Source organism: Neophocaena asiaeorientalis, unplaced genomic scaffold (genome assembly GCF_003031525.2).
Source record: "Neophocaena asiaeorientalis asiaeorientalis breed wild unplaced genomic scaffold, Neophocaena_asiaeorientalis_V1.1 scaffold240, whole genome shotgun sequence".
In the NCBI taxonomy this organism is placed as follows: Eukaryota; Metazoa; Chordata; class Mammalia; order Artiodactyla; family Phocoenidae; genus Neophocaena; species Neophocaena asiaeorientalis.
This window is the reverse complement of record NW_020185331.1, coordinates 5,914,542-5,941,809: the sequence shown is the minus strand read 5'-3', so window position 1 is coordinate 5,941,809 and position 27,268 is coordinate 5,914,542. Positions and strand designations below refer to the sequence as shown.

Sequence of the window (27,268 nt, the reverse complement as noted above, 5' to 3'; positions counted from 1 at the left end):
TTTTAACCTATTTTGAAATGTTTGTGTTTATTGTGGAATTTTAAAAAATAACCAAAACTCTTTAAGAGACAACATAGCCAAATCAAAGTTAAACTATGCCATCAAAATAGATATTTTATAAACATCTTTACCTTCACTGGTTATACTAAATGCCTTTATTTGACAATGGACAGAATAGCAACTATGGAGCTCACTGCCTCTTAAATGTTTCTTGCACAAATTGCTTACTATTTTTATTCTTGTCCCATGTTAACATCTGTGTTGGGGATCCCCAAGACCACTCTCAGGTTTAATGGTTCACAAGAAGGACTCATGGGACCCAGAAAGCTATTATACTCTTGGTTATAGTTTATTACCGTGGAAGAATACAGATTAAAATCAGCAATGGGAAAAGATGTATAGGGTAGAGTCCAGGAGAAACCAGGCACGAGCTGCCATTTGTCCTCTCGCGGTGCAGATGCAGGGAGAGTGTTTAATTCTCCCAACAGTGATGTGTGACATGTGTGAAGTGTTGCCAACCAGGGAAGCTCACCTGAGCCCTAGAGTCCAGAGTTTTTATTGGAGTCAGTCACATAGGCATGCAGCATTGATACCCCAGCACCCTCCCAGTAGTCAAACTGATATGGCATGTCCCAGAGCCCCAGGTGTACAAAAATAGGCATTCACCATAAATCACATTGTGGCATAAACTACATAAATTTACTTAGCATAAACTAAGTAAGAATGCTGATTGACTGGTTTAAAAATCTGTACTTCCAAAGCCAATGTGACCTTGGCTACATCAACAGAAGTACAGTTTTAGATCAAGGGAGTTGATACTTTTAATCTCCAATGCATCTTGTATCCAGTTCTGGGTAGCATACCTCAAGGATACTGACAGATGGGAAGGCAGTGGGATAGGGAACAGTCAGAGGGAGAGACTCAGGAACAAAAAAAGAGCAAGCATTGAGCAATTGCTTCTATGTTGGAGAAGCAAAAAACAGCAGTGAGAGGCAATACGTGATAGTTGTCTTCAAATAACCAGAGGGTCAAAGACTTAGATGAGGGAAAAAGCACAAGCAAGAACAGACAAATGCCCTGTCTTGCCTTGAGTTAGCCTTACTGCCGTCACCAGCAGCATGCATTTACTTTAGTTAAGATCAAATTTTTTTCAAGAGGGATTTTTGCTAGGAACATAAGCAGGAACAGAACTAAATACCCAAATCTGCACAAGTGAGACGATATGAAGTGCAGACTCCAGAGCCTAACTTCAATGGCTAGAGAAAGATTTGTTTGGTTGGTACATCTTGCAGGTCCCTCTGCTTTTGTTTAAACCCTCTCTGAGCAAAGATGCCCAGAGGGCTGGGCTGTGGTAATAGTAGTTCGGCAGAATGTGCGCTTGGCAGGTTTCTCAGTTCCTCCCTGAATGCCATCCCAATCTTTTCTCCCTGGTATCGTCATTTCCTCTGACCTTGGGCTTCACTGAGCTTCCCCTCTGCTTCCACTGCATTGCCCTTCCTTCCTGATTGAGTGAAATACATTCTTACCTAGTTTCTGACAATCTCTCCTCTGGACTCAAAGTTGACACAGACCTTGCACACACTCACACAGTGACTCTCCTACAGCAACTTCGGCTTTGAATTCTTGAAAGTAATGCCATTGACCAGTTTACTTGTCCTATTCAGTCTACCCAAAGTATAATCTCAGTGGTTCAATCCTAGATGAATATTCTTGTAGGATGACCAGGTCATAATTGCTTATTAGATACATGTGTGACTAAAATTTTTTTTTCCCTTTCAAGTTCTAATAGCTGCAGCGTCTGTGGTGTATTTCGTTATCTTGGAAAGCCCTAGCGGTAGAGAAGATTCATTCAGATGCTGGTTCCGAATGTTTATCTTTGCTGTCTTCAGCAGATCATGACCAAAGGGTAGGTCTTCATTTTTAACCTTTTTCAATGTTGTTGTGTACATGAGTTTTATTTTTGGCCTCTCTTCAAAACTGGACTGATGAAATCTAAATTTTATTATCTATTGACATTAATAGTCCATGCATAAATGAAATGCCATATTGATCTTCTGAAAGCTTGCCAAGTATTTACTTACATAGAATGGATATTATGGTTTGATCTTTACTGAATTTTGATTTCAGTTTGTTGGTGTCTATTGTTTTACAGAGGTTATAATTGTGACACTATTTTCATTTAAATGAGAAAAGTTTTTTTCTTCTGTTTCTAAGAAAGTGTTCTCCCAAAAGAAAATCTGGTTAAATAACATTTTAAATCAGAAGATGAAGAAGACAGTATTTGCCCGGAACAGATTTTACCCCCCGAAAGACACAGAGGCAGTATTGCACACTGGTTAAGGACATGAATTGTGAAGCCAGACTCACAACTTTGACTTCTAGCTTTGCTATTTTCAAGCTGTGTGATCTTGAACATGTTATATAACTTCTCTGAGCTTTAGTTTTCCATATCTGTAAACTGGGACTTGGTACCTAACTCAAAGACTTATGAGAATTAAGGCACTCAGAACAGTGGCTGGCATATAGTCTATTTTCAAATTCAAATATGGTCCTTATATAGTCACTTCTTAGATTACTTTGCTGAGTTAGCTTCTAATGAATAAGTAGGTCCATTATTATTAAAAGATTGATGTTAAACTATCTTTTTCCCCCTTTTTTCTTTCTTACATATTTTCTCTATTCACTTCCTTCTATTAATTACTGGACGAGGGGTGGGGATACAGGCTCTGAGGTTGGACTTGAATTCTGCTTTCACTTTAATTCTAATCTTACCTCTGCTGTTTCTACTTCACAGACTAGGTCAGTCCGTGGACAATTTCCGTTGCCAGAAAGGAGTTCCTTTTGCTGAGCTTACATCTGGCTTAAGATAAAGATAAAAGATTGTCTAGCCCTAAAGGACATCAAGAATTCTGTATGTCATGTATGAGTCCTTATGCCAGGAAATCATGGGAGATGGAAGTTACCCCTTTCATTTATTCACACTTATGGCATAGCAGATAAATCTGAGTTCAATTTGTTTTAATAAGCCCTTCTAAGGAAAAATGCTTTTTTTGTCCTGCGTAATAATCAGCAATTAGCTAGACCTGCTACTGATTGTATTCCAAAATTCCAGCCCTCATATTAATGATTTTGGTTACACTCTGCTGAGCATTCTCTAACCCCTAGGAGAACGTGATAAAACTGGCATGCAATGTCTCAGAACAGAGACCACTTGTCTCATCAGGGGAGAGAGTAGCCATGTGGTGATCTACAGTAATTAATCAATGAGGAAGGGAGCCTGGAGACCCTTCCAAGATCAATCTTCATTTTTCTTTGTAGCCTGAGCTTTCTCTATTTTGTTTTATTCAGAATCACTGAAGCACTGTAGAAACATAATTCTTCAAATATCTGTCGTGTGACTCACTGTTTTATGACAATCCTGGTGTGTGTGGATGTGTGTGTATATTTCAAGGGATTGAAACAAAGAATATATAAATCTTAGTTCGTCCCCACCCCCACCTAGTAAGCTTGTGAAATAGCATAAAACATGAGGGCAACCAAGTCATCTTCTAGGAGATGGACAGAGGAGTAGAGAAGCCTTCTGATCTACATAGTAACCATTCCTTTCTCCCTTTAAGTGTATGTGGCAGGGGTTGGTAATGTAATAAAAACAGTCCTTTGTTTGGCTGGATTCACGAGCACTCACCCCATTTGCAAATGGCGTAGCCGTGTGAGATATTGGAAAATAGCAAAGGCATGGGTGACATCAATCTAACCTGTACATTAAATCTGAATATGCAGCAGAGCCAGTAATGTATTGTCTCTAAAGAAAAATAAAATTTCACATAGGAGCTCTGTTTTAAGATCCTGCAAAGCTCCCCTCAGTTATTTCCATTTTAAATTAGTACTGTGCTTTCAGGTATGCCAATTTATTTGGTTCTAAGAAACAAAATGTATTCTCATGATTTAGATGTTGCTTAAAAGCAACTTAGAGATTTCTGACGATATAATAATAAAAATAAAGCTAGTTGAAAATCAGTGATCACCACTCATAAGCAAGCAACATTTCTAGCTATTCTTTCTTTCGTTTACATCCAGGGAGATTTCTGGCTTTTTCTCCAGGCTCTGTTTTGAAATCAATACTACTCTTATTAGATCTGGCTTATGTGTTCCTAATGGAATTGCTTCTAACTGGTTTGACCCAGGTGGCTGTACATAATGGTCTCAGCTGGAGCAGAAGGTATGGTAGACTTCATAATTATATTTTTCTGATAGTTTCATAAATCGTCTATCAATGGATTTTTAAAATTGAGGTGAATTTACATGACATAAAGTTAATCATTTTAAAGTGAATAATTCAGTGGCATTTAGTACATTCGCAGTGTTGTGTAGCTACCACCTCTATCTAGTTTCAAAACATTTCCATCATTCCACAGTAAAACCCCATCCCTATACCCCTTTTCTCCAGCCCTAGCAACTACCAGTGTGCTTCCAGTTCTGATGGATTTTAAATACATTTCAAAAACTGTCTCATGTTTGCCTTTAGATCCATGAATGGTGGTTCTGGGCTCCCTGCTTATGTTCACAGGTAAGTTCTAAAAGTTCATCCCCAGGACTTTGTGTAATTTGCATTATCTCTGGAAGTAAAATTTGGACTCTAGCTTCCAGACTATGGTTCAAATCTTGCCCCCATCTTTAGCCAGTACAGTAGAATGAATTATAAGTATCCTGGATTTATTACCCCTTGAGGAGTGGTCCCTTCTCTAATATTCCCTTATTTCCAGGCTCTTTGATACCGAGCTACAGAAGTCCTTTAAATTATTTCTTAAAACTCCTTTTTAAAAAATAGGTAAATAGCCCCCAATTCTATATAACTTTTAGCAGGAGCAAGGGGAGACTCATGATTGGATGGGCCCAGAGCCCAGTTTTGGTCTGCCACCATCTTACTGCAATACAGGAAGGCAGTAGGCTCAGGAAGTCTGCAAAGTGTAGCGGTTTGCCTTTGAGACTTGGTGTTGCTAAGGATTTCTGGGGCAGAGAAACCTTAAGTGAAACCTGGGGAGGAAGGGGTGAAAAAGAAGATAAAAAGAAAGATTTTTATTCCCTCAAGTGAGTGGACTTTCTTTTACATAGAAAGACAACGAAGGAAAGAAAAGCAAGCATTGTAGCGTCAGAAGACCAGGGTTCAATTCCCAGCTCTGTTACTCACTATGTGGCATCAGACAAGGGTTTTAACCTTGTCATTCCAAGGATCTATTCCTTCATTTGTCAAATGGGTATACAAATACTACACCTAACGAGGGTTGTGAGGCTTAAATGAGATCATTCTATGTTTACTGCCTAGTACAGTGGCTGGCATATAGTAAGTATGTACTGAATAAATAATAGCTGTTATTAATACATCTCAGGATGCAGAGGATCACATTGCCTAGTGACTCTGAAAGTCATATTGGATATCATTAATGTGCTTTGTGGACAGGCTTCCCCACAATCTCACAGACTCACTTTCTTGTCCTGTTCCATCATAACAGTTGATGTTGATGCTCCCCTTTCCTTCTCCTCCCTGACTTACGAGTCTGAACACCATTTTTCCCTGTTACTATAATTGTTCTGATTTAGTAATTTATCAACTCCATAATATGCTTTTTTTTCTTTAAATCACAGTGTTACTTCTGCCATTCTTTCTCTCTTTTTTTACAAATACACTTTTTTGGGGGCTGCGTTGGGTCTTTGTTGCTGCGGGCGGGCTTTCTCTAGTTACGGCGAGCAGGGGCTACTCTTCGTTGCAGTGCGCGGGCTTCTCATTGTCGTGGCTTCCCTTGTTGCGGAGCACAGGCTCTAGGTGCGCGAGCTTCACTAGTTGTGGCACGAGGGCTCAGTAGTTGTGACTCGCGGGCTCTAGAGTGCAGGCTCAGTAGTTGTGGCACACGGGCTTAGTTGCTCTGTGGCATGTGGGATCTTCCCGGACCAGGGCTTGAACCTATGTCCCCTACACTGGCAGGCGGATTCTTAACCACTGCGCCACCAGAGAAGTCCCCCATAATATGCTTTTAATGTCTTTCTTTTATAAACGAGCTCATGGCAATTAGTGGTGACTCATTGAAAATAGGAGATACAAATGAGTCAGAGCCAGAAATTATATAAATTAATGAAAGGACTCTGGTCTTGCATAGAGAAGGATCTATTAACCATCTAGTACTATTCTTAGAAGCGGCAACCAACACCTACTTTACAAACCCGTGTACTGATGAGACTGTTGTTCCTTAATAGGCCCTGAAAGATGTTTTGATTACTACACAACTCTCATAGTTAATGTGCAACTAACATCTTTTTCACTAGCAGTACCACTAATGTTTTTCACTAGCAGTACCACTAATGTATCTTCAAGTGGCATGAAACCGCCCTTAGCCAGATGGACTAAGAATGACAGTATTGTTCGGGATTCAGCAAGCTCCAGCTTCAACCACTAGCACCAGCTGTGAATTGCATCCATATAGCCCCTCATTTGCAGTCTCCATCCTGGAACCTGGGATGGCATTAGGGAATCTCAACTTGGCGTCCATGGACTCCTGGATACCCCAAGTAGATAGTCCTAAAGGAGTCACAAGCCCCTTGATCTTTACAGTTTTGTGTGTGCATTCTTTTTTGGGAAGAGGATCCATAGCTTTCTCCAAGGGGTGTTGAATCCCAAAAAAGGTTAAGAATCATTATAGTAGAGGAAAATTCTATTACTGCTGCCCATGTTCTACCTAGACATCTGGGTTCTGCAAAAGTATAGCCTCATTTTCAAAGAAGGAAAAGATTCTTATCATTTTGAAGAACTTTTTATCATGTGACTTCTGCCAGTTCATTCTCAGAAATCTTCACCAAGTTAAGCTAGTTAAATTATTATCCAGAACGCGATTGGTTCAAGGTGGCAGAGTAGAAGGATGTGTGCTCACTTCCTCTTATGAGAGCAACGGAATCACAACTAACTGCTGGGCAATCATCGACAGGTAGACACTGGAACTCACCAAGAAAGATACCCCACATCCAAAGACAAAGGAGAAGCCACAATGAGATGGTAAGAGGGGCGCAATCACAGTAAAATCAAATCCCATGACTGCTGGGTGGGTGACTCACAAACTGGAGAACAATTATACCACGGAAGTCCACCCACTACTGGAGTGAAGGTTCTGAGCCCCATGTCAGGCTTCCCAAACTGGGGGTCCGGCAACAGGAGGAGGAAGTCTCAGAGAATCAGACGTTGAAGGCTGGCAGGATTTGATTGCAGGACTTCAACGGGACTGGGGGAAACAGAGACTCCACTCTTGCAGGGCAAGCACAGAGTGGTGTGCGCATGAGGACCCAGGGAGGAGCTGTGACCCCATAGGAGATGGAGCCAGACCTACCTGCTAGTGTTGGAGGGTTTCCTGCAGAGGCAGGGGGAAGCTGTGGCTCACTGTGGGGAGAGGGACACTGGTGGCAGAAGTTCTGGGAGGTGCTCCTTGGCATGAGCCCTCCCTGAGTCTGCCATTAGCCCCACCAAAGCACCTGTAGCCTCCAGTGCTGGGTCACCTCAGGCCAAACAACCAACAGAGAAGGAACTCAGCCCTACCCATCAGCAAACAAGTGGATTAAAGTTTTACTGAGCTCTGCCCACCAGAGCAACACCCAGCTCTACCCACTATCAGTCCCTCCCATCAGGAAGCTTGCACAAGCCTCTTAGATAGCCTCATCCACCAGAGGGCAGACAGCAGAAGCAAGAACTACAACCCTACAGCCTGTGGAACAAAAACCACATTCACAGAAAGAGAGACAAGATGACAAGGCAGAGAGCTATGTACCAGATGAAGGAACAAGATAAAACCCCTGAAAAACAACTAAATGAAGTGGAAATAGGCAACCTTTCAGAAAAAGAATTCAGAATAATGATAGTGAAGATGATCCAGGACCTTGGAAAAAGAATGGAGGCAAAGATGGAGAAGATACAAGAAATGTTTAACAAAGACCTATAAGAATTAAAGAACAAACAAATAGAGGTGAACAATACAGTAACTGAAATGAAAAATACACTAGAAGGAATCAATAGCAGAATAATTGAGGCAGAAGAATGGATAAGAGACCTGGAAGACAGAATGGTGGAATTCACTGCTGTGGAACAGGATAAAGAAAAAAGAATGAAAAGAAATGAAGACAGCCTAAGAGACCTCTGGGACAACATTAAATGCAACAGCATTCACATTATAGTGGGTCCCAGAAGGAGAAGAGAGAGAGGAAGGACCAGAGAAAATATTTGACGAGATTATAGTTGAAAACTTCCCTAACATGGGAAAGGAAAAAGCCACCCAAGTCCAGGAAGCACAGAGAGTCCCAGGCAGGATAAACCTAAGGAGAAACACAGCGAGACACACAGAAATCAAATTGACAAAAATCAAAGACAAAGAAAAATTATTAAAAGCAACAAGGGAAAAACCACAAATAACATACAAGGGAACTCCCATAAGGTTAACAGCTGATTTCTCAGCAGAAACTCTACAAGCCAGAAGGGAGTGGCATGATATATTTAAAGTGATGAAAGGGAAGAAACTACAACCAAGGTGACTCTACCTGGCAAGGATCTCATTCAGATTCGATGGAGAAATCAAAAGGTTTACAGACAAGAAAAAGCTAAGAGAATTTAGCACCACCAAACCAGCTCTACAACAAATGCTAAAGGATCTTCTCTAAGTGCAAAACACAAGAAAAGAAAAGGACCTACAAAAACAAACCCAAAACAATTAAGAAAATGGTAATAGGAACATGCCTATTGATAATTACCTTAAATGTGAATGGATTAAATGCTCCAACCAAAAGACACAGGCTTGCTGAATGGATACAAAAACAAGACACATATATATGCTGTCTACAAGAGACCCACTTCAGACCTAGGGACACATACAGACTGAAAGTGAGGGGATGGAAAAAGATATTCCATGCAAATGGAAATCAAAGAAAGCTGGAGAAGCAATACTCATATCAGATAGACTTTAAAATAAAGACTGTTTACAAGAGACAAGGAAGGTCACTACATAATGATCAAGGGATCAATCCAAGAAGAAGATATAACAATTATAAATATAAAAGAGGAAACCAACAGTAACACAATAATAGTGGGGGACTTTATCACCTCACTTAATGGACAGATCATCCAGACAGAAAATTAGTAAGGAAACACAATCTTTAAATGACACAATAGACCAGATAGATTTAATTGATATTTATAGGACATTCCATCCAAAAACAGCAGATTACACTTTCTTCTCAAGTGCACATGGAACATTCTCCCAGATAGATCACATCTTGGGTCCCAAATCAAGCCTCGGTAAATTTAAGAAAATTGAAATCATATTAAGCATCTTTTCTGACCACAATGCTATGAGATTAGAAATAAATTATGGGGAAAAAACCCCGTAAAAAACACAAACACATGGAGGCTAAACAATACGTTACTAAATAACCATGAGATCACTGAAGAAATCAGAGCGGAAATCAAAAAATACCTAGAGACAAATGACAACGAAAACACGATGATCCAAAACCTATGAGATGCAGCAAAAGCAGTTCTAAGAGGGAAGTTTATAGAAACAAGAAAGCTCTCAGATAAATAATCTAACCTTACACCTAAAGGAACTAGAGAAAGAAAAACAAACAAAACCCAAAGTTACTAGAAGGAAAGAAATCATAACGGTCAGAGCAGAAATAAATGAAATAGAAACAAAGAAAACAATAGCAAAGATCAATAAAACTAGAAGCTGGTTCTTTGAGAAGATAAACAAAATTGATAAACGTTTAGCCAGACTCATCAAGAAAAAGAGGGAGAAGACTCAAATCAATAAAATTAGAAAAGAAAAAGAAGAAGTTACAATGGACACTGCAGAAATACAAAGCATTATAAGAGATTACTACAAGCAACTCTATGCCAATAAAATGGACAACCTGGAAGAAATGGACAAATTCTTAGAAAGGTATAACCTTCCAAGACTGAACCAGGAAGAAATAGAAAATATGAACAGACCAATCACAAGTAATGAAATTGAAACTGTGATTAAAAATATTCCAACAAACAAAAGTCCAGGTCCAGATGGCTTTACAGGTGAATTCTATCAAACATTTAGAGAAGAGCTAACACCCATCCTTCTCAAACCCTTCCAAAAAATTTAAGAGGAAAGAACAATCCCACACTCATTCTACGAGGCCGCCATCATCCCGACACCAAAACCAGACAAAGATACTACAAAATGGAGCTGGAGGAATCAGACTTCCTGAGTTCAGACTATACTACGAAGCCACAGTAATCAAGACGATATGGTCCTGGCACAAAAACAGAAAGATAGATCAGTGGAACAGGATAGAAAGACCAGAGATAAACCCATGCACCTATGGTCAACTAATCTATGACAAAGGAGGCAAGGATATACAATGGAGAAAAGACAGTCTCTTCAATAAGTGGTGCTGGGAAAACTGGACAGCTACATGTAAAAGAATGGAATTAGAACACTCCCTAACACCATACACAAAAATAAACTCAAAATGGATTAGAGACCTAAATGTAAGACCAGACACTATAAAACTCTTAGAGGAAAACATAGGAAGAACACTCTTTGACACAAATCACAATAAGATCTTTTTTGGACACACCTCCTAGAGTAATGGAAATAAAAACAAAAATAAACAAATGGGACCTAATGAAACTTAAAAGCTTTTGCACAGCAAAGGAAACTATAAACAAGCTGAAAAGACAACCCTCAGAATGGGAGAAAATATTTGCAAATGAATCAACGGACAAAGGATTAATCTCCAAAATACATAAACAGGTCATGCAGCTCAATATTAAAAAAACAACTCAGTCAGAAAATGGGCAGAAGACGTAAATAGAGATTTCTCCAAAGAAGACATACAGATGGCAAAGAAACACATGAAAAGCTGCTCAACATGACTAGTTATTAGAGAAATGCAAATCAAAACTACAATGAGGTATCACCTCACACCAGTCAGAATGGGCATCACCAGCAAATCTACAAACAACAAATGCTGGAGATGGTGTGGAGAAAAGGGAACCCTCTTGCACTGTTGGTGGGAATGTTAATGGATACAGCCACGCTGGAGAACAGTATGGAAGTTGCTTAAAAAACTAAAAACAGAATTACCATATGACCCAGCAATCCCACTACTGGGCATATACCCAGAGAAAACCATAATTCAAAAAGACACATGCACCCCAATGTTCAATGCAGCAATATTTACAATAGCCAGGACATGGAAGCCACCTAAATGCCCATCAACAGACAAATGCATAAAGAAGATGTGGTACATACATAGTGGAATATTACTCAGCCATAAAAAGGAACGAAATTAGGTCATTTGTAGAGATGTGGACGGACTTAGAGACTGTCATACAGAGTGAAGTAAGTCAGAAAGAGAAAAACAAATATTGTATGTTAACGTATATATGAGGAATCTAGAAAAATGCTACAGATGAACCGGTTTGCAAGGCAGAAATAGAGACATGTAGAGAACAAATGTATAGACACCAAGGGGGGAAAGCGGGGGGTGGTGGTGGTGGTGGGATGAACTGGGAGATTGGGATTGACATGTATACACTAATATGCATAAAATAGATAATAAGAACCTGCTGTTTAAAAAAATATAAAATTCAAAAAAAATTATTATCCAGGTACAGAATACACTGTCTTTCATCATTTGATTGATTTGATTTTCCCACTTCCTGCCATGAACTGTCCACTTAGTGCATTATGTGTTTCAGACCAGACAGTCTGCAGACTGCCCGAAGGCCTTGGCAGGGAAAAAACAAACAAACAAAATAACATTAAACGAAACTAAATGTGGATGCAGGAAACAGACAACATATGGTTTCTGAATGACTTGGGGGTACACCTGTCTCACTGAACCAAAACAGTGCTTCTCTCAGTTAAAGCAGCAAAAACCACGAAACACAAGTTATATTGGTGGGATTCATGTGACTTTTAATTCTCATTTTACTAACATTTTACAGTAAGTGTGGGGAGTAAAGACGGGGTGGAGTAAGGGAAAGGAAGAAGCGAAAAGTATTCTTTCAAGTTCCGTGAACGACTGAAGCATGTGCTAGGATAAGAAAGTTCAGTAAAAGCATCATGTCCTTTTCACCACAGAGTTCCTAATGGAGATGTGTGGCAGAGATATAGCAACTCTTTAGATCTGGTGGAAGTGACTCCAACAGAGAATTAATTCTACATCAAACTTGGCACACATGGAAGACTGGGCAATGCAGCTGCTACACAGCTGGGCAGATGAAAACTGAACTCTCCAGAATCTACTTCCTAGCATGTGAGTAGGAGCATGTGTGCCTCTTCTCTGGTCTGAGTATCTCTTCGTCTCCAGCAGGGAAGGGAGACCCCACTAACCATGCAGCAGTGGGAAAACTGTTTGGGCAAGACTCTTTTAGAAAAGAGAAATATTTCTTTTTTGTATTCGCTGGTGGTGTTGATTGACCAGAAGTGTCTTCTTTTACTTTTGGGCAGGAGCATTGTGTCCTGGTGATAACATAATCTATACTTAGCACTCTTAAAAGGTGTAAGAGTGAAACCAAGGCCTCCTTAGGACCTAGACTAGTGGGAAGGGGAATATGTGGATTCTGTCTAAGGGTAAAGGCATGAAACAGCTAATTCTCTATCACCACAAATGAACTGCCACAGATAAATGAGACCTTGGCTTTTCCCCTTCATACAAATACCTCTTCTAGCTTATACTACTAAATCTAAGGTCAGCTTAATCACAGTTTGGGATTAACTATGACTGTGCTTCTAAAGTTAAGGTGAAAAGCTACACTCAATGAAGTATTCCTTTTTCCTGATTAAGTGGATTTGAATAAGCTAAAAGCCTAAAATCTAGGGACCTTTTTCAATATTTTATTTGTTGGGGGCAACCCATAAAACTTATCACTGCCATTTCTTTTAAACTATAGCAATAGAAGGACATGAAATGGACAGGGAGAAGTCACTACACAAATCACAGAAATGGTCAGCATGCATCTAATTCTACCTATTGAGCAGAGAGAGCTAAAGGGGGTAAGTTCTTTTGAGAAGAACCGAAATGTATTTCAAAGGGATAAATACTACACTAGCCTTTTTTTTTTTTTCTTCTGAATGGAAGAAAAGGATATATGGAAATGAGGGGGGATGGGAGGGAAAGAGTCCATTAAACAAACACCTATCATTTGTGAAACAGTTCTATCAGAGTGGTGTCAGGTGTGGACCGTGGGTTTATCTTTGGCAGTGACCTTATGTTTTAGGTATCTAGAGTGAGATTAAATAGCTGGGTAATGGCTGGGTGTGGTGAGTGAATATAGGTTTTAATTTCAATTCACAGCAAAATGATGATGATCACAGATTTAGTACCTTAGTCTGTACTTCCTCTGTACCTGAATCATCTATTGCTGTGAAGTCTGTACTTCCTCTGTACCTGAATCATCTATTGCTGTGAGAAAGCTGCATTCTTAGATAACTCCTCTGTGATTGCTCTAGGACTGCCATTTGCTCCAATCTAAGGTGTGGTTTTCTTATTAGAGAAAGTAAGTATTCAATGCTAAATATGAGACTGAAGCCTTGAAAACATTGTATAGTGGCGACAGGTGTTTTGGATCAGGAATAGGCTGTTTAACAAGTCAAATGCATATTATCCCCTCTTAAGCATTAACTTTTTTCAAGCAACAGAATTATATTTTTTGGCTTGAAATGGTGCTTTCTTCTATATTTGATTTCTCGGTTTTCTTAGCAGATATCACTGTCTCCTCCAATATTTCTTCAAAACTTTCCCCTATCTGGGAGGTTTTCTTCGTGGCTACCTTAGAAGCCTCCTCTTCCTCCTCCTCTTTCTTAAGAGACAGCCCAGTGGATGAGACTTTGGAGGTGGTAGAACTGAGGATTCTAGGAGGGAGCAGATAACTTGGATTGGGAAGTGGATTCAGCCCCGAAATGCTTACTCCACTGGTGCTAAAACGTGTCTCTTCGCCTTCCAGCAGTTTCCTGTAAATCCAACAGAGAAAAACTCTCAGGAAGTCAACTTGAAACTTTTAAAGAATTTAACCCTCCAGCCTCTATTCATTTTAGAAAGATTAGAAAGATTTCGCAGTTTCTTCATGAGATTGAGGCCAATAAATATTGAATTTCAAGGCTCAAAGACCTGGACTTTATCTGGCACATGCACACACACACTCAAACACACACACACACTCACAAATCTTTAGCACAAGCTGCGTTTAAAGCACTGTCAAAGGGAAACCTATCCTATTCGCAAATACATTTAAAAAAACCCTACAACTCCCCTTGGTTTCGTCACACCCATTTTTGGCACTTAAGAGTCTACAAAGCTCTAAGGAGAAGTAATTTTACTAATTAACACCTTAAGTGCAACTGGGATAAGAAGGTAAGAAGTCCACAAAGGAATTGCCTAATCAGCCTGAACTTGAGATTTGTATCTTTTTCAACGTGTAGGGAGGGGTACAAAGGAAACGGAATCAGCAATAACAGAAACCAGTGAATTAAACTGTTTCAGATACCAAGCTTTTTCCCAGCCTGGCTTAAACAGCATCATAAAAGCATGGCCCCAATACCTTTTTTTCTCATAACTCTAATAATTTTTATCATTTTTTTTTTAAATCAGAAACTCAAAACACTATCAACTCCTCTTGGAGCTTTGTTTTGAAGTAGTATACATAGTGTAAGGAAAAAAAGAAAAAATTTTCAGACAGATCTGGGGTTGAGTTTGAGCTCTTCCATTACCAGCACTGTGCCTTTGAGCATGTTGCACAGTCTGTGGTTCAAGTTTTCTCATCTGCAAAATGGGAATAATATGACTTGATACCTAGATAATTTATATGCAGTATCTAATATAGTGCCTGGCACGCAGTAGTCATTCAAAAAATAGTAGCTGCTGTTATTTATTTAGAATTTTATTTAATTTATTTTTTTATACAGCAGGTTCTTATTAGTTATCTATTTTATACATATTAGTGTATACATGTCAATCCCAATCTCCCAATTCATCACACCACCACCACCCCCACCCTGTATTTATTTTTTTTAGAGGTAAATGTTCACTTACATATTGCTTGAGTAGGAATCCAGGGGGATTTTGGGACTTTCACTTACATATTGCTTGAGTAGGAATCCAGTCACCTTTTGGGACTTTCTATGTTACATGAACCTTATTTTTAAAGTTAGAGTCTGATGGATTTTATTTCAACCTCTGTGCACTCACATTATCCCCTTAAATCCTTGCAGAGGTAGGTAGACTACTCCAGGCCTAGTAAGGTGGAACTGGGATATAACCAAGTCGAGGGACATAAGGGTCAGCTCACCTGGAAGGAGCCCGTGATACCTTTCCTTAACCCCCGCCCCCCCTCACCCATCAGAAATCAGAGAGACTAAAACCACTTATTTGGGTAGAGATGCCCCAGGTGATGGGATCTGCTTGGGTGAGCATGCCCTGTGACATACCTGTAAGCTGCTATCTCAATGTCAAGAGCCATTTTGACATTGAGCAAGTCCTGGTACTCCCGAAGGTGACGGGCCATCTCACTCTTGGTGTTCCTCAGATCATTCTCCAGCTGCCCAATGTTATCCTGAAAAGCAACGCATGTCCAACATATTTAGGCCAAAGCAGCTGACATTCATGGAGACTGAGATTGAGAAAGCAAGGATTCTCAACCCTGCCTACACATTAAAAATCCAGACCTGTCCCCCAGCCCAGATTCTGATTCATTTGTTCTAGGGTGGGGTCCCAGCATCTGCATTTTTTCATAAAGGTCCCCAGGAGATTTGGATACATTTCTACCACGGAGCACACGGTTCTAAACTGAATACTGGGGAAATATTTATTTTTTACTTACTTACCGTCCCTCCCTTGCTTGCTGTATTACTGCTGAATCACTCAGTTGTTACAGGTACTTTCCCAAACCAAAGGCTCAGGTTAGGAGCTTAGATTCAGAAAATTCCAACTGTGGACAGCACAGAGGGGATGGCAAGTCTTCTCTGCCTCCATTTGTTTTGATGGTTTCCTGGAAGTCTGCTACTCAATCACTTTACTGAAAGCATTTTCATGACAGATAGGAGGAAGCATAAACACTCCAAGGATTTTTTTTTTAATCCAAATGGCAGATTGAAATTATAATATTTTTTTAAAAAGAAACTAAGTTCATATAATCCTTTTGCTTTAAGTTCCTCCAGGTGCAAACCCAGGCACAGAAGAAAAATAGCTTTAAATCTGTGATTCTTGAGAAACCAGAGGATCTTTTAAAAACACAGTGGATCCCATTGCTCATCTTCCTAAAACCCTCCAACAGTTTTGGAATTAAGTCCAAACTCCTCAGCATGGCCTCTACTTTTCCCCTTGCTCAATGTGTTTCAGCTACCCTGGCCTTCTCTTTTGCTCCTTAAACTTACCAAGTTCATTGCTATCCCAGGCCCTTTAGGCTAGCTATTTCCTCTGTTTGGAATGCTCTGTGGTGGGTCTTCACATGACTGACATCATGTCATAACTAGATTCAGTTCAAATGCCCTTTACTAAGACAGGTCTTCCTCAGCATCCAGTTTAAGTACCCTTTCCACACCGATCTAGCACGTGATTTTACCTTAAACCAGGGCAGCTGCTAGCCCATGAAGGAACTTTGTGTAGATTAGAAAAAGGCACCTCCAGTGGGAAGACAACTTAGAAAAAAGCCCCCATTTGAAACTGGCCACTCTGATTTTTATTTATTTATTATATTTTAAAAATAGATTTATTTATTTATTTTTGGCTGCGTTGGGTCTTCGTTGCTGCACGTGGGCTTTCTCTAGTTGCGGCGAGCGGGGGCTGCTCTTCGTTGCAGTGTGCAGGCTTCTCATTGCGGTGGCTTCTCTTGTTGCGGAGCGCCGGCTCTAGGCGCGTGGGCTTCAGTAGTTGCAGCACGCGGGCTCAGTAGGTGTGGCTCGCGGGCTCTAGAGCGCAGGCTCGGTAGTTGTGGCGCACGGGCTTAGTTGTTCCGCGGCATGTGGGATCTTCCCGGACCAGGGATCTAACCCGTGTCCCCTGCATTGGCAGGCAGATTCTTAACCACTGCGCCACCAGGGAAGTCCCCACTCTGCTTTTTAGCTCTTATCATTATCTGGGTAATTCCTTGTTGTGGGGGGCTGTCCTATGAACGTAGGATTTTTAGCAGCATCCCTGACCTCTATCCACTAGATGCCAGTAGCACGTGCCCTGCCTCCCAGTTGTGAAAATCAACAATGTCTCCAGACACTGCTAAACGTCCCTGGGAGGGTGAATCACTATTAGAGAACAATTGAACCAGGATGTAATTTACATGGAAACCTGGACCCCTTCTGTCTAGTTCTCCTCTGGAAGCCCACAGCCTAGCACAATGCACATTGTAGATGCTCAATGAATGACTGTTGAATGAATGAATGATGCTACATAAGCATTTCTTTTCTTATTCTGAGCAAATAATTTATATAATTCAGTTGCAACTCTGTCAACATGAAGAGCACAATGACTGAGAGTTATTTTTATGAAGTAGTGATGCAGATAAAAATATCAGAAACCTCAAGAAAGTAAGAGCTGAGGAACCTTTGAACTTCCCTTGTGGGGATGTTGAAGCAATGGTGAAAGGCAGGGCTGACACATTGGGGGTACAAACTTCCAAATCAAGAGAATCTGCAGAAAGAACAAAAATTCATACCACCTACCTGTTCTATAAATATTGACAGGAATACCACAAAGAAGAAACTCAATTAACTGATGGGTACAGAGCAAGGGATGATAAGCAGTGGGGAAAATACATAATACACTGGACAGTGATGAAAATATTCCAAAGTGTGTTAAGAGATCATGAGAGTTTAAAAGGATTTTTACCAAGAAATTTTACTGGATGGTTGCTATATTTGAGGTTAAACTAGCCTACAAGTAAGTCTGCTAGTGACGCATTAGAGGTAAGAGAATCAATATTATTGTGGTAAGGGGGAAAAGCATCTAGGGTGAAGGAAAAAGGAGAAAGGGGAGGGAGTATACTCATTATGCAAAGGAGCAAGAGAAATGTTATATGAGGAAAAAAAGAGGATTTCATCAGGATCTTTGGGTTGCATTTCTTGCCCTGCCACAAACATCTAACATACCTCATTCAGTTTTCTATATTTTAGTTTCTTTGAAACTTCCATTTCTGTATATGGGAAATTACAGTGTTTATTCTTTTCTGAAGTGTTCTGAGATCCTCAAGTTAGGATGCCAATTTAATGCACCTCACATTATTATGTGATGAATCCATTATCTGTTAAATTAGATAATAGGCATTAGAACAGCATTTGGCACCTAGGAATGCTCAATAAATGTTAGTGATTTTTATTATTGTTAATATCTCTACCCTTGTTAACTCTCTACCCTTGTAATGATATGGACAAATTAATCACGAGCCCTCCCTACAACCCTTTAGATAACTAAGGAAGGCAACGTAAAATAAAATTTTAATGTTGGAGAGTTGGAGGCAAACCCCTTAAAGCACCACATTATTATTTTTTGTTTGTTTTTCACGAAGATGTACATCTCCGTAACAGATTTTTTAAAAATCACAATTTTAAATAAAAACCTTTCTAAAGTGGTTTGTAGTACTCTTACCTAGGACACTAAACACAATGCAACCTTTCTCAGCAACTAAGGATTAAGACAATGACCAATTATTTTCCTAGAATACTGTGATGTGATTTTTAGGTCAACTAAGATATATCAGACTGTTTATTTCTATCCTAAATGGCCCCTTAGAGCAGTATTTTTTGTAATTTAAAAAAGTTTTTTTAAATTTTATTATTTTTTATACAGCGGTTCTTATTAGTTATCTATTATATATATATTAGTGTATATATGTCAATCCCAATCTCCCAATTCATAGAGCAGTGTTTGAGTTAGTGTTTGCTACGTATTGGTTTTCTTTGTCCTGAAAGTTTAACTGATCTGTTTCTACTCATTCTTGACAATGCCTGACTCCAGTGGCTCCTCTTCTTTATCTTGCTGCAGGCTTGAAATCCAAATAGCAAAGTACTTTAGAATCATGTAAAGTTAACAATAAACAGGCTGGGGGCAGCAAAAGGGCCAACTTCCCAATATGTGATTTAGAGATAGACATTTTGTCACATCAGCAGGTTAATTAGGTCCTTTTTAAAAAAATTATTTTTGTTTCACAGCTGTGTTTTCTGAATGAGAGGTTGTTGGGGACCCGAGTTCCAGATAGATGAAATTTCCTTAAACTTTTCTGTTACACATTTCACATGTCTATTTTATGGATCAGTGTAGACAGAAAGCACGACTTTGCTCCTGTTAGAAGGAACTGTGCTGACTGCTGACCACTGCTCCTCAGTGTCCAGTCTCTTGTTTGCACTCTCTTCCCCACACCAGGCTGTCTTGCATTGCCCTTCAAAAGCCCTGCCAAAGATGGCCTCCAGCTCGAAATGTGAGCAGAGCGCTGCAGACTGCTCCCTCCCCCAACCACGCAGCTACTGCTGGATTAGCCTGAGGGAGTGGGAGAGAGGCACTCCCAGCTCCAGCGGGGGTCTCTCTTGGAATGGCTAAACCAAGTGCTGAGCGTCTTCCTCAGGGCCGGAAGGAAGGATGCGGGCTGGGAGTAAAGAGAGAGAACTGGCCACACTAGCATCTGCAGTGGAGCATAGGAACAACAGACGGTGCTGTGGGTTTCATCACTTTGAGGGGCCCTCAGCCAGGTGAGCAGTAATGAGTGCGGCACTCACTGATTGAAAGAGGCTGTTCAGAATTACCGCTCTGCCTGATAAAAATGAAGGTGGGGAGAGAGGATTTCTATGCATGGTACACTCACAGGTCACTGTGCTGCCTTTTCTCACTCCTGTCTTTGCTTCATCCCATATTTTTTTTTTCCTACCATATTTCAAAATGTTGCATTATATGTATTTCTATAGGCTGGTTTACACTGGGAAATGTGGTTTAAGTCAATGAACACCCAAATCAGTCTGAGGAGTGACGGTGCTTTTATCGAAATTGCGTATTCCTGGGCCCCACCTACAAACTGCTGAATCCATATCTTTGGGAGTGGGCCTGAGAATCTTTCTGTTAAGCGCCCAAGTAACCTTGGTGGGTCAATGGGTTTAGGAACCACTAGTTTTTTATTTTCTGTAAAGGCTCTATCAGGATGGCCCAGGTAACAATAATACAGTGAAGTAGAGGGGGCAAAAACAGAACAAAAGAAAGCAAAAAGCACATGGATGAGTTGGAAAAAAAAAAAAAAGAGAGAGAGGGACCAAATGAAGCTTTTTTCTTGAATTCTAATTTCAGAAATGGATCTATCAAGCTATAGATTTTTACTCAGCCACTGCCACCCCCAATCTCCAAGGGGCCAGCCCCTTCCTCCTATTTAATTAGGCCGCATTCCAATCTCATACTGGAAAGAAGAGGGCAGACTTGGCTCATCTCCCTGGAGAGCATTAACTAATGGTGTGATCTTGATTGTTCAGCAAGGTCTTTCAAGGAAAGCTTCAGCTTTCCAAGACTGACCACAGTATAGGGCCAGGGCCCCCAGTACCCTACAAAAATGTCCTTCGACATCTTTGGCAGAGCAAGGACTCTAATGGTGGTGAAGCAGCTATGCAGGAATGGAAAACCTTCAGCTAAAGAGGGTGGCTCTGTTTGGCTTCTGAGGACAACAGCCCTAACTCCTCATAATGTTTCCTGTTACCTGATTCAGGCTCTCTCATACACCACTGTATACTTACTATGTCACCTTGAATCATTCATCACCCTTTCAAAAGTGTGATAAGCTTTCTTTCCTCAAATAGGCTGTTAGCTCTCAGGAGCAGGGAAAACGTGACTTTAATGGGGCCCTCCTCTGCCTCTAAGAGGGTGGCAAACTTGCAAAGGAAGATGAACCTACCACTAATCTCTGAAGCAGAAGAAAGAACAGCCTCCATTACTGCAGTGAAAGGGGAGGGGGAGGGGGTTAGAGGGCAAGAAAACAATGGCTGAATCTCACTGTGGAGGAGGCTTTTCATCTCAGTCAGCACTGCTAAGACTGCTACAGAGAATAGCCCAATGACTCCGTTGTGGCTTCAGGACTTCAGGATCCCTAGGTGAAGATGTGAGCCCCACCTGAGCCTTAGGTCCTACGAGGTAGGTAGGATACACACACACACACACACACACACACACACACACACACACACACATACATATATACATGTATATATGTTGTCTGATCTTCTCTTCCATTCAAAGCAGGTCCACTGAGGCTCTGAGGCTAAAGCTGACGGGGGAAGCACTGCAGAGCTGCATGAACTGCAGTTTCTGTTGTTTTTTGTTTTCTGCAGACTACATCTCCATGACCCTACTATTGTCTAACACTGAAAGCCTTCTAAAGCAAACAAAACAAGCCAGACAATACTGTCGCTACCTCTCAGAATACAGGGGCTATAATGAGCAAACAGAGGACATGGCAAAGCCCAATTCAGATGGAGGTTGTGGGTAAGTTATCCTTTTTAGAGAAATACTGGGCTAGCCCTCCAGAAGACCACCTAACTCATCCTTTGAAGCTTCTAGAAGAAAACATGAAGTCTCAATTAACTAAATGTGATTAGTTCAGGCCATCTGGGACCTAGGCCACATAGTGAAAAGTTCAAGTTACAGATATTGAAGTGGAATAGAAGTATTTGAATATTACTGTAATTCCAAACACCAAAACAAATGATCTAAGCAAGCTTCCTTCCTTTATCAAAGGGAGTAATTTATAATGAACAGCAAATACTGCACATCAATAGCTCCAGACTCAAATAGCATTTTGAGGTTTCACTCCTTTCTTGATTGTATTTTATTAATGTTCCCAAACCCCATTAATTTTATCAAATGTAAACTTTGATCTTGGCTAGAATGAATTATAGCAAGTTTCTGAATTATTAGCATTCTATCCCATGGACTTTTTTATTGCACCTTGAAACTGAACCACACTATTTAGATTCTTTTCTACACTTTTCTCCTGCCTCTGTGTCCTTTGTGGTCATAAGCCCAGAATGTTCTATGTGGTAAAACTGAAGATGCAGTGGCCTTTGTTTGGAGAGAAAAGGAGGAAAGAGCCAATCGATACCTTCACCGGGGCTTAGAGGACAGGCAAAGACGGAAAAAAAATAAGTGACCTATAACAAAGATGAACCCATCTCTGTGATTTATCACATGCACTTAGGATGGAAAAATGTTAAGGAAATGGGCATTTTCGAGTGGGACTTCACTGCTGCTGAGCAGATTAAGTGGTTTTTGTTAAGTGCTAAGCCATCCATGAAAGTGAAAATTGATGCTGTCCACGAGGTGACCTTTTTGACTGCAGGTAGCCAAGACTGATGTGTTGGTGTTGCAAGAGAAAAAAAAAAATCAAAGCAGTTAATTGCCTAGAGACTCATAACTGGGACATGAGACAAGAGGGAAATTCTGAGATGGGAAGAACGAGAGATCAGCACCGAGGACAGCGACCGACCACGCTCATTTGCTGACAGCTGCAAAGCTTTCTTTAGGAAGTAGTAACATTACTCGGTGGAGGAGGGAACCGTGTATATGTGTTGGGGGAGGACAGAGCAGAGCGGTTATTACTAGCCCAATCACTCATCTTGTTGGCTCCCAATCTCTACTCCTTTGAGGGCAAAAGTCAAGACAATGGGATAGAACCCTTCCCAGTTTAGTCCCTCATTCTTCCCCCAACCCAAGGGCAGGACTATTTCCAGGGCGCACAGAAAGCCTTTCAAAGTCAATCAAACAAGCCAGACAGCGGAAACAGCACCACCAGCCATGGAGAGGCTGTGACCCACCCGCGTTGGGCTCACTCCTACTTTGGGTGGGTGTTGTTCTTCAGGTCGCCAGCGTGTTTATGCCCACTTGCTGACAGGGAGGCATGAGGTAGATTTGAAGACTCCGAAGAACAGAAGCTTGAGGGCTTCTTTGTTAGAAGGGCTTGGATAGGGACGTTAAGTGAGGGGCAGGGAAAGAGGGCGTCCAGGCCCCTAAAATTAGCGAGAGAGGCTCCAGGGCTTTGTGTTTGCTAATGCCTCCAGGCGGGGCTCTTTCTGTCCCCTCCCTTATCCTCTCCTTGGTTTCTAGAGCCCCAACTGTGCGGGAAGTATGAGCGGGAGAGAACAGGACTCCCCTCCCTACGCAGCATTCCAACCTTTACCTGGTAGCTGGCCACCTCGGCACTGTGACGCTCCTCCAGCTCCAGGATCTGCCTCTCCAGGGACTCGTTGGCCCCGCGCAGCCCCTCGATCTCGATGGTGCGTGCCTGCAGCTGGCGCCGGTACTCGTGAATCTCCTCGCGGCTGGCCCGGATGGCCTCGGTGCTGCGCGCCGCCTGCTCGTTCAGGTTGGCAAACTTGGACTTGTACCACTCCTCAGCTGACTGCAGGTTCTTGGCGGCCAGGGACTCATACTGGGCGCGGATCTCCCTCAGCGCCGAAGTCAGGTCTGGTTTAGCCACAGCCACGTCCACCTCGGCCGCGGCCTGCGACGACGCCTGCAGCGTGGCCAGTAGCTCGGCCACCTCCTCGTCGTGCACCTGGCGCACGAAGGCCAGCTCGTCCAGCAGCGACTCCACCTTCTTCTCCAGATCCAGGCGGGCCAGCGTGGCGCCGTCCACGTCGCGCTGCTGCGCCTTCAGGGCGCGCTCGGCCCCTTCGCGCCCTCGGCTCTCCTCCTCGCAGCGTGCCCGTAGCCGCTGCACCTCCTCCGCCAGCCCGTCGCGCTCCAGCAGGGCTTGCGCGCGCGCCGAGCTCGCCTCCTCCAGCTGCGCGCGCAGCTCGCGCAGCTCGCGCTGGAAGAGCTCTCCGAGGCGCGACGGCTCGGCGTGGCGCTGCCGCAGCGCGGCCAGCTCGGCCTCGAGCGCGCGGTTCTGCGTCTCCAGCTGGTGTACCTTCTCGATGAACATGGCGAAGCGGTCGTTGAGGCCCTGAAGCTGCTCCTTCTCGTTAGTGCGGATGATCTTGTACTCGTTGGTGCGCGCCGCCGCCTGACTCAGGTCCAGCCCGTCGGACGCCGGAGACCGGCGGTAGGCCAGGCCCAGGCCGAGCGACGAGGCCGAGGAGCAGGCAGCCGAGGAAGCCACATTGCAGCGGGACAGCGACTGCGAGCGGAAGCTACCCGCGCCGCCGGCCCCGGGGAGGCGCGAGGACAGGCGCGAGCCGTCTCCGAATACCTTGCGGTAGGAGGAGGCGGCGCCCAGGTAGTGCTCCGAGCCGAAGCTCATGGTGCCGGGACCAGGACCGGGAGAGCGGCTGCGCTGGAGCTGACGAGGAGAAGAGAGGTGAGCCGGCCCGGACGCGGCGGAGCGGTGTGCACCGGGTTTTAAGGCGTGGGGTGGCGGGGTTGGGGGGTGCCTGGGGCGGCGCGTTGTGGGCGGAGCTCCTGCTCCCGGTCTGGCGGAGAGAGGGAGGGGGGGCATCCAGGAGCGGGGGCGGGGAAGCGCAGTGACTACCGCAGCTGCGCGCGCCGCGGACCGAGGGCGCGGGGACAGAGCCATTTGCGTAGGAGCCACCGCCTGTCTGAAGCGTCCGTCCCCGAGAGTTATCTGGTTTGGAAGTGACTTGTGCGGAAGGGTGCCTAAACGATGGGGGTTTCCCATCCGGAAACCACACGGCTCCGTCGCGTCCCTTGACCCTGTCCTCCTTGCCCCCTTTAATCCACTGGGAGGTTAGTGTTTTCTGGGAGGTATGCTGTACGCTCATCGCCACCCTGGAGCTCCCGAGCGTGAGGTCCTGTTTTTCCAGACAGAGTGTGGACCCTCAGGGCGCGGCTTTGGCCCCTCCCTCTGCCCGCTTGGGGTTCCCAGGGGAGAAGTGGGTCTACGTCAGAGAGCATCTCATCAGCTGTTCCTCTGCAGCTCTCCGGAGCGCCCGGGGTTGGGTGGCTGTGCTGAAAGCCTGTGACGCCCGGGAAGAGAGGGGAGGAAGGTAAAGGGAGTGGGCCTGAGTTGCAGAGACTGGAGAGAAGCGGAGGAAAGAGCTGGGATGGCCACGATGGGCAGAGCTGAGGTGCCACTGCCACTTGTATAAGCGTGCTCTCCTGTTCACCACAGTCCCCCGCCACTCTCCATTGAATAACGTCCACCTTCTTAATTTAGTTACTTTACCTGTCTCGCCCTGTAGGCAGGCATTTGAGATTTCAGTCTGTGTAAATGTTCATCTGGTTTAGGGAGGGCCCCTTCTTGTGGAGATCTGTCTTTGGACAAAAGAGGTCCCTGCGAACAGATTAAACTCCAAAAGTGGGGAAGAGTGCTGATGACTGAGCTGGCCTCCTTCACTACACAGTGGTGGATTTCCAAGAATGGGATCTGTAAAGATGAAGGCTGGGAGGAGGTCGGGTGGGGTCTTCAAATTTATAATCTCTCAGGATGTGGCTATGGCTTTGAAGAGGGAGGATGAAGAACTTTTTAGTAGATTCCAGAATTCCAAACTGAAGGCCTTTCTTGATCTTGGAATCTCAAGGATGTAGTTCTAGGATAAGTTTTACTTTCATGGAGGAAATATTACCTGAGACAGGCCACTAAAGGAAGGGGGGAATAGAGGCCTATGGGACTTTGGAGCGTATTCTTGGCTTTGTGCTTTATGTCATGTAAGATGGTCAGGCCCTGCCACAGCCTGTCTCTGTGGTTCCTCATCAGAGACCAGGACCTGAGCTGGAGGGACTCAATGCTGAGTTCAGTGGGCTCAGAAATTCCTGGTGATGTGAAGGATGGAAGAGTGCTAACATCACAGAATGAATATTCTCTGCCAGCCTTTGTGCCAGGAATTTTGCATAGGTTTACCTCCTTTTGGCCACTCTTCAAGGTAGCCCTTTCCCCCATCTTACAGATAAGAAACCAAGGCTTAGCTGCAGCACTCTGCATAAGGTCACTAGCAAGCAAACATTCTTTCCTCGCTGCATAATTCTACTTCTTAGAAAAATGAGACTCTTGAAGTCTTATTAATTTCCATGCAGCCAGAATAAAGCTAAGTAGGCTTCAGGAAAGTTTTGGCCAATAACAAAGTAGCAGGCTGGTTTGTAATTCAAAGAATCAGAGGTGATGGGTTTGAATTGTGGCTGCTGCCACTTCCTAAGCATGTGGGGATAACAACGCCCACCTCGCCAAGGTCATAAAAAACTGAGTTGATGCATGTGAAGGTGCTTTGTTCAGGTATAAGGGGTTATTGTCATCATTGTCCTCTTTCAAATAACAGACATTGCTTTGCATCTACTGTCAACAGCAAATGAGTTGGGTTTCGTGATGGAATTGTCCACAGTATCCTTGCACAGGCCTCCAGGCTTCCCCTTGGGAGTGAGAATACAGCCCACTTGACTGTGCTACCAGGGACCAACATGAGTGTGGCTAAGTGGAAACACCCACAGATAGTTAGAAGATCTTACATCTGGGCTGTTGTTCCGATCTCATTTTAACCATGTTATCAGGACTACCAAAAATCAGCAAAATGTCCTAGTTGGAGTCTCACCTTTCTTTTCCTTTCCATCCTCCAATAGAAGCAGTAATCCAAAGGCAAGACACACATAGAGCAGAAGATGAGGCAAAAGGCCTGAATAATCCATCAAAGGGGCAGTGGCCCTGGAAAATCTAAAGTGGGCTGCATTTTGCAATTTCTGAATAGCTTACCTGAGATTCCATACTGAGATTCCCCAGTGAGACTTGTGTCTCCCTGCCTCCCCTTTCTTGACATACCACTCCGTAGGCCCACATGTTTGGCTTTAATCATTTTAGCACAAAGCTGTACTACCAAGGAGTGATCTTGGCTGAGTCTCAAACCACAACTCCTTCCAGCTGGCCAGGTCTCCTGAGGGAGTGCCCTGCCCTATGCAAGGGGTGTGTATTCATCTTCCTGTAATGTCAGACTCAGGCAGACACATTGTTCAGTTATCCCCAGGTTCTCCTTCATGCCACATCCTCTGTGGCCTCTGCATTTGGCAGTGCTCACTACTCTCCTGGGTTTCAAGGACTTAGTCTTTGGCCTCTGCTCTTCCCTCATAAATTCTTTTTTAGGTATGCTGCCTCCCAGAGGCAGAGAGCCTTGTGATAAAGTTCTCTCCGTAAGAGCTCTAGTTTTGCATCACAGTTCTTCCTAGCCATGGGACTTTGAACAAGTTGCTATTATTTGCTGAACCTTACTTAGTCTCTTCATCTGTAAAATTTCAATAAAACCATCCACCTGAGGGGTCTCCAAACCTGACTGCTCATTAGAAGTACCTGGGAACTTAAATTCAGATT

General features: G+C 43.0%; 1 protein-coding gene across 1 annotated transcript; it reads right to left on the bottom strand.

Annotated features, from left to right (window-relative positions):
• Positions 1-13,627: 13,627 nt before the first annotated feature.
• INA (internexin neuronal intermediate filament protein alpha) lies at positions 13,628-24,313 on the bottom strand. Its single transcript, XM_024735012.1, has 3 exons — positions 23,198-24,313; positions 15,495-15,619; positions 13,628-14,021 (listed from the first exon to the last, which is right to left on the bottom strand). The coding sequence occupies exons 1-3, from the start codon at positions 24,260-24,262 to the stop codon at positions 13,712-13,714; spliced, it is 1,500 nt and encodes a 499-aa protein (XP_024590780.1). The 5' UTR covers positions 24,263-24,313; the 3' UTR covers positions 13,628-13,711.
• Positions 24,314-27,268: the final 2,955 nt, after the last annotated feature.

What these genes read in the sequence shown, in the direction of transcription:
- INA (XM_024735012.1), bottom strand. Translation starts at nt 24,262, where the DNA reads ATGAGCTTCGGCTCGGAGCACTACCTGGGCGCCGCCTCCTCCTACCGC. An exon ending in CCGAGGTGGCCAGCTACCAG is followed by an intron (nt 15,620 to 23,197) that starts GTAAAGGTTGGA and finishes GTTGCTTTTCAG; the next exon opens with GATAACATTGGGCAGCTGGA. An exon ending in ATTGAGATAGCAGCTTACAG is followed by an intron (nt 14,022 to 15,494) that starts GTATGTCACAGG and finishes TTGGATTTACAG; the next exon opens with GAAACTGCTGGAAGGCGAAG.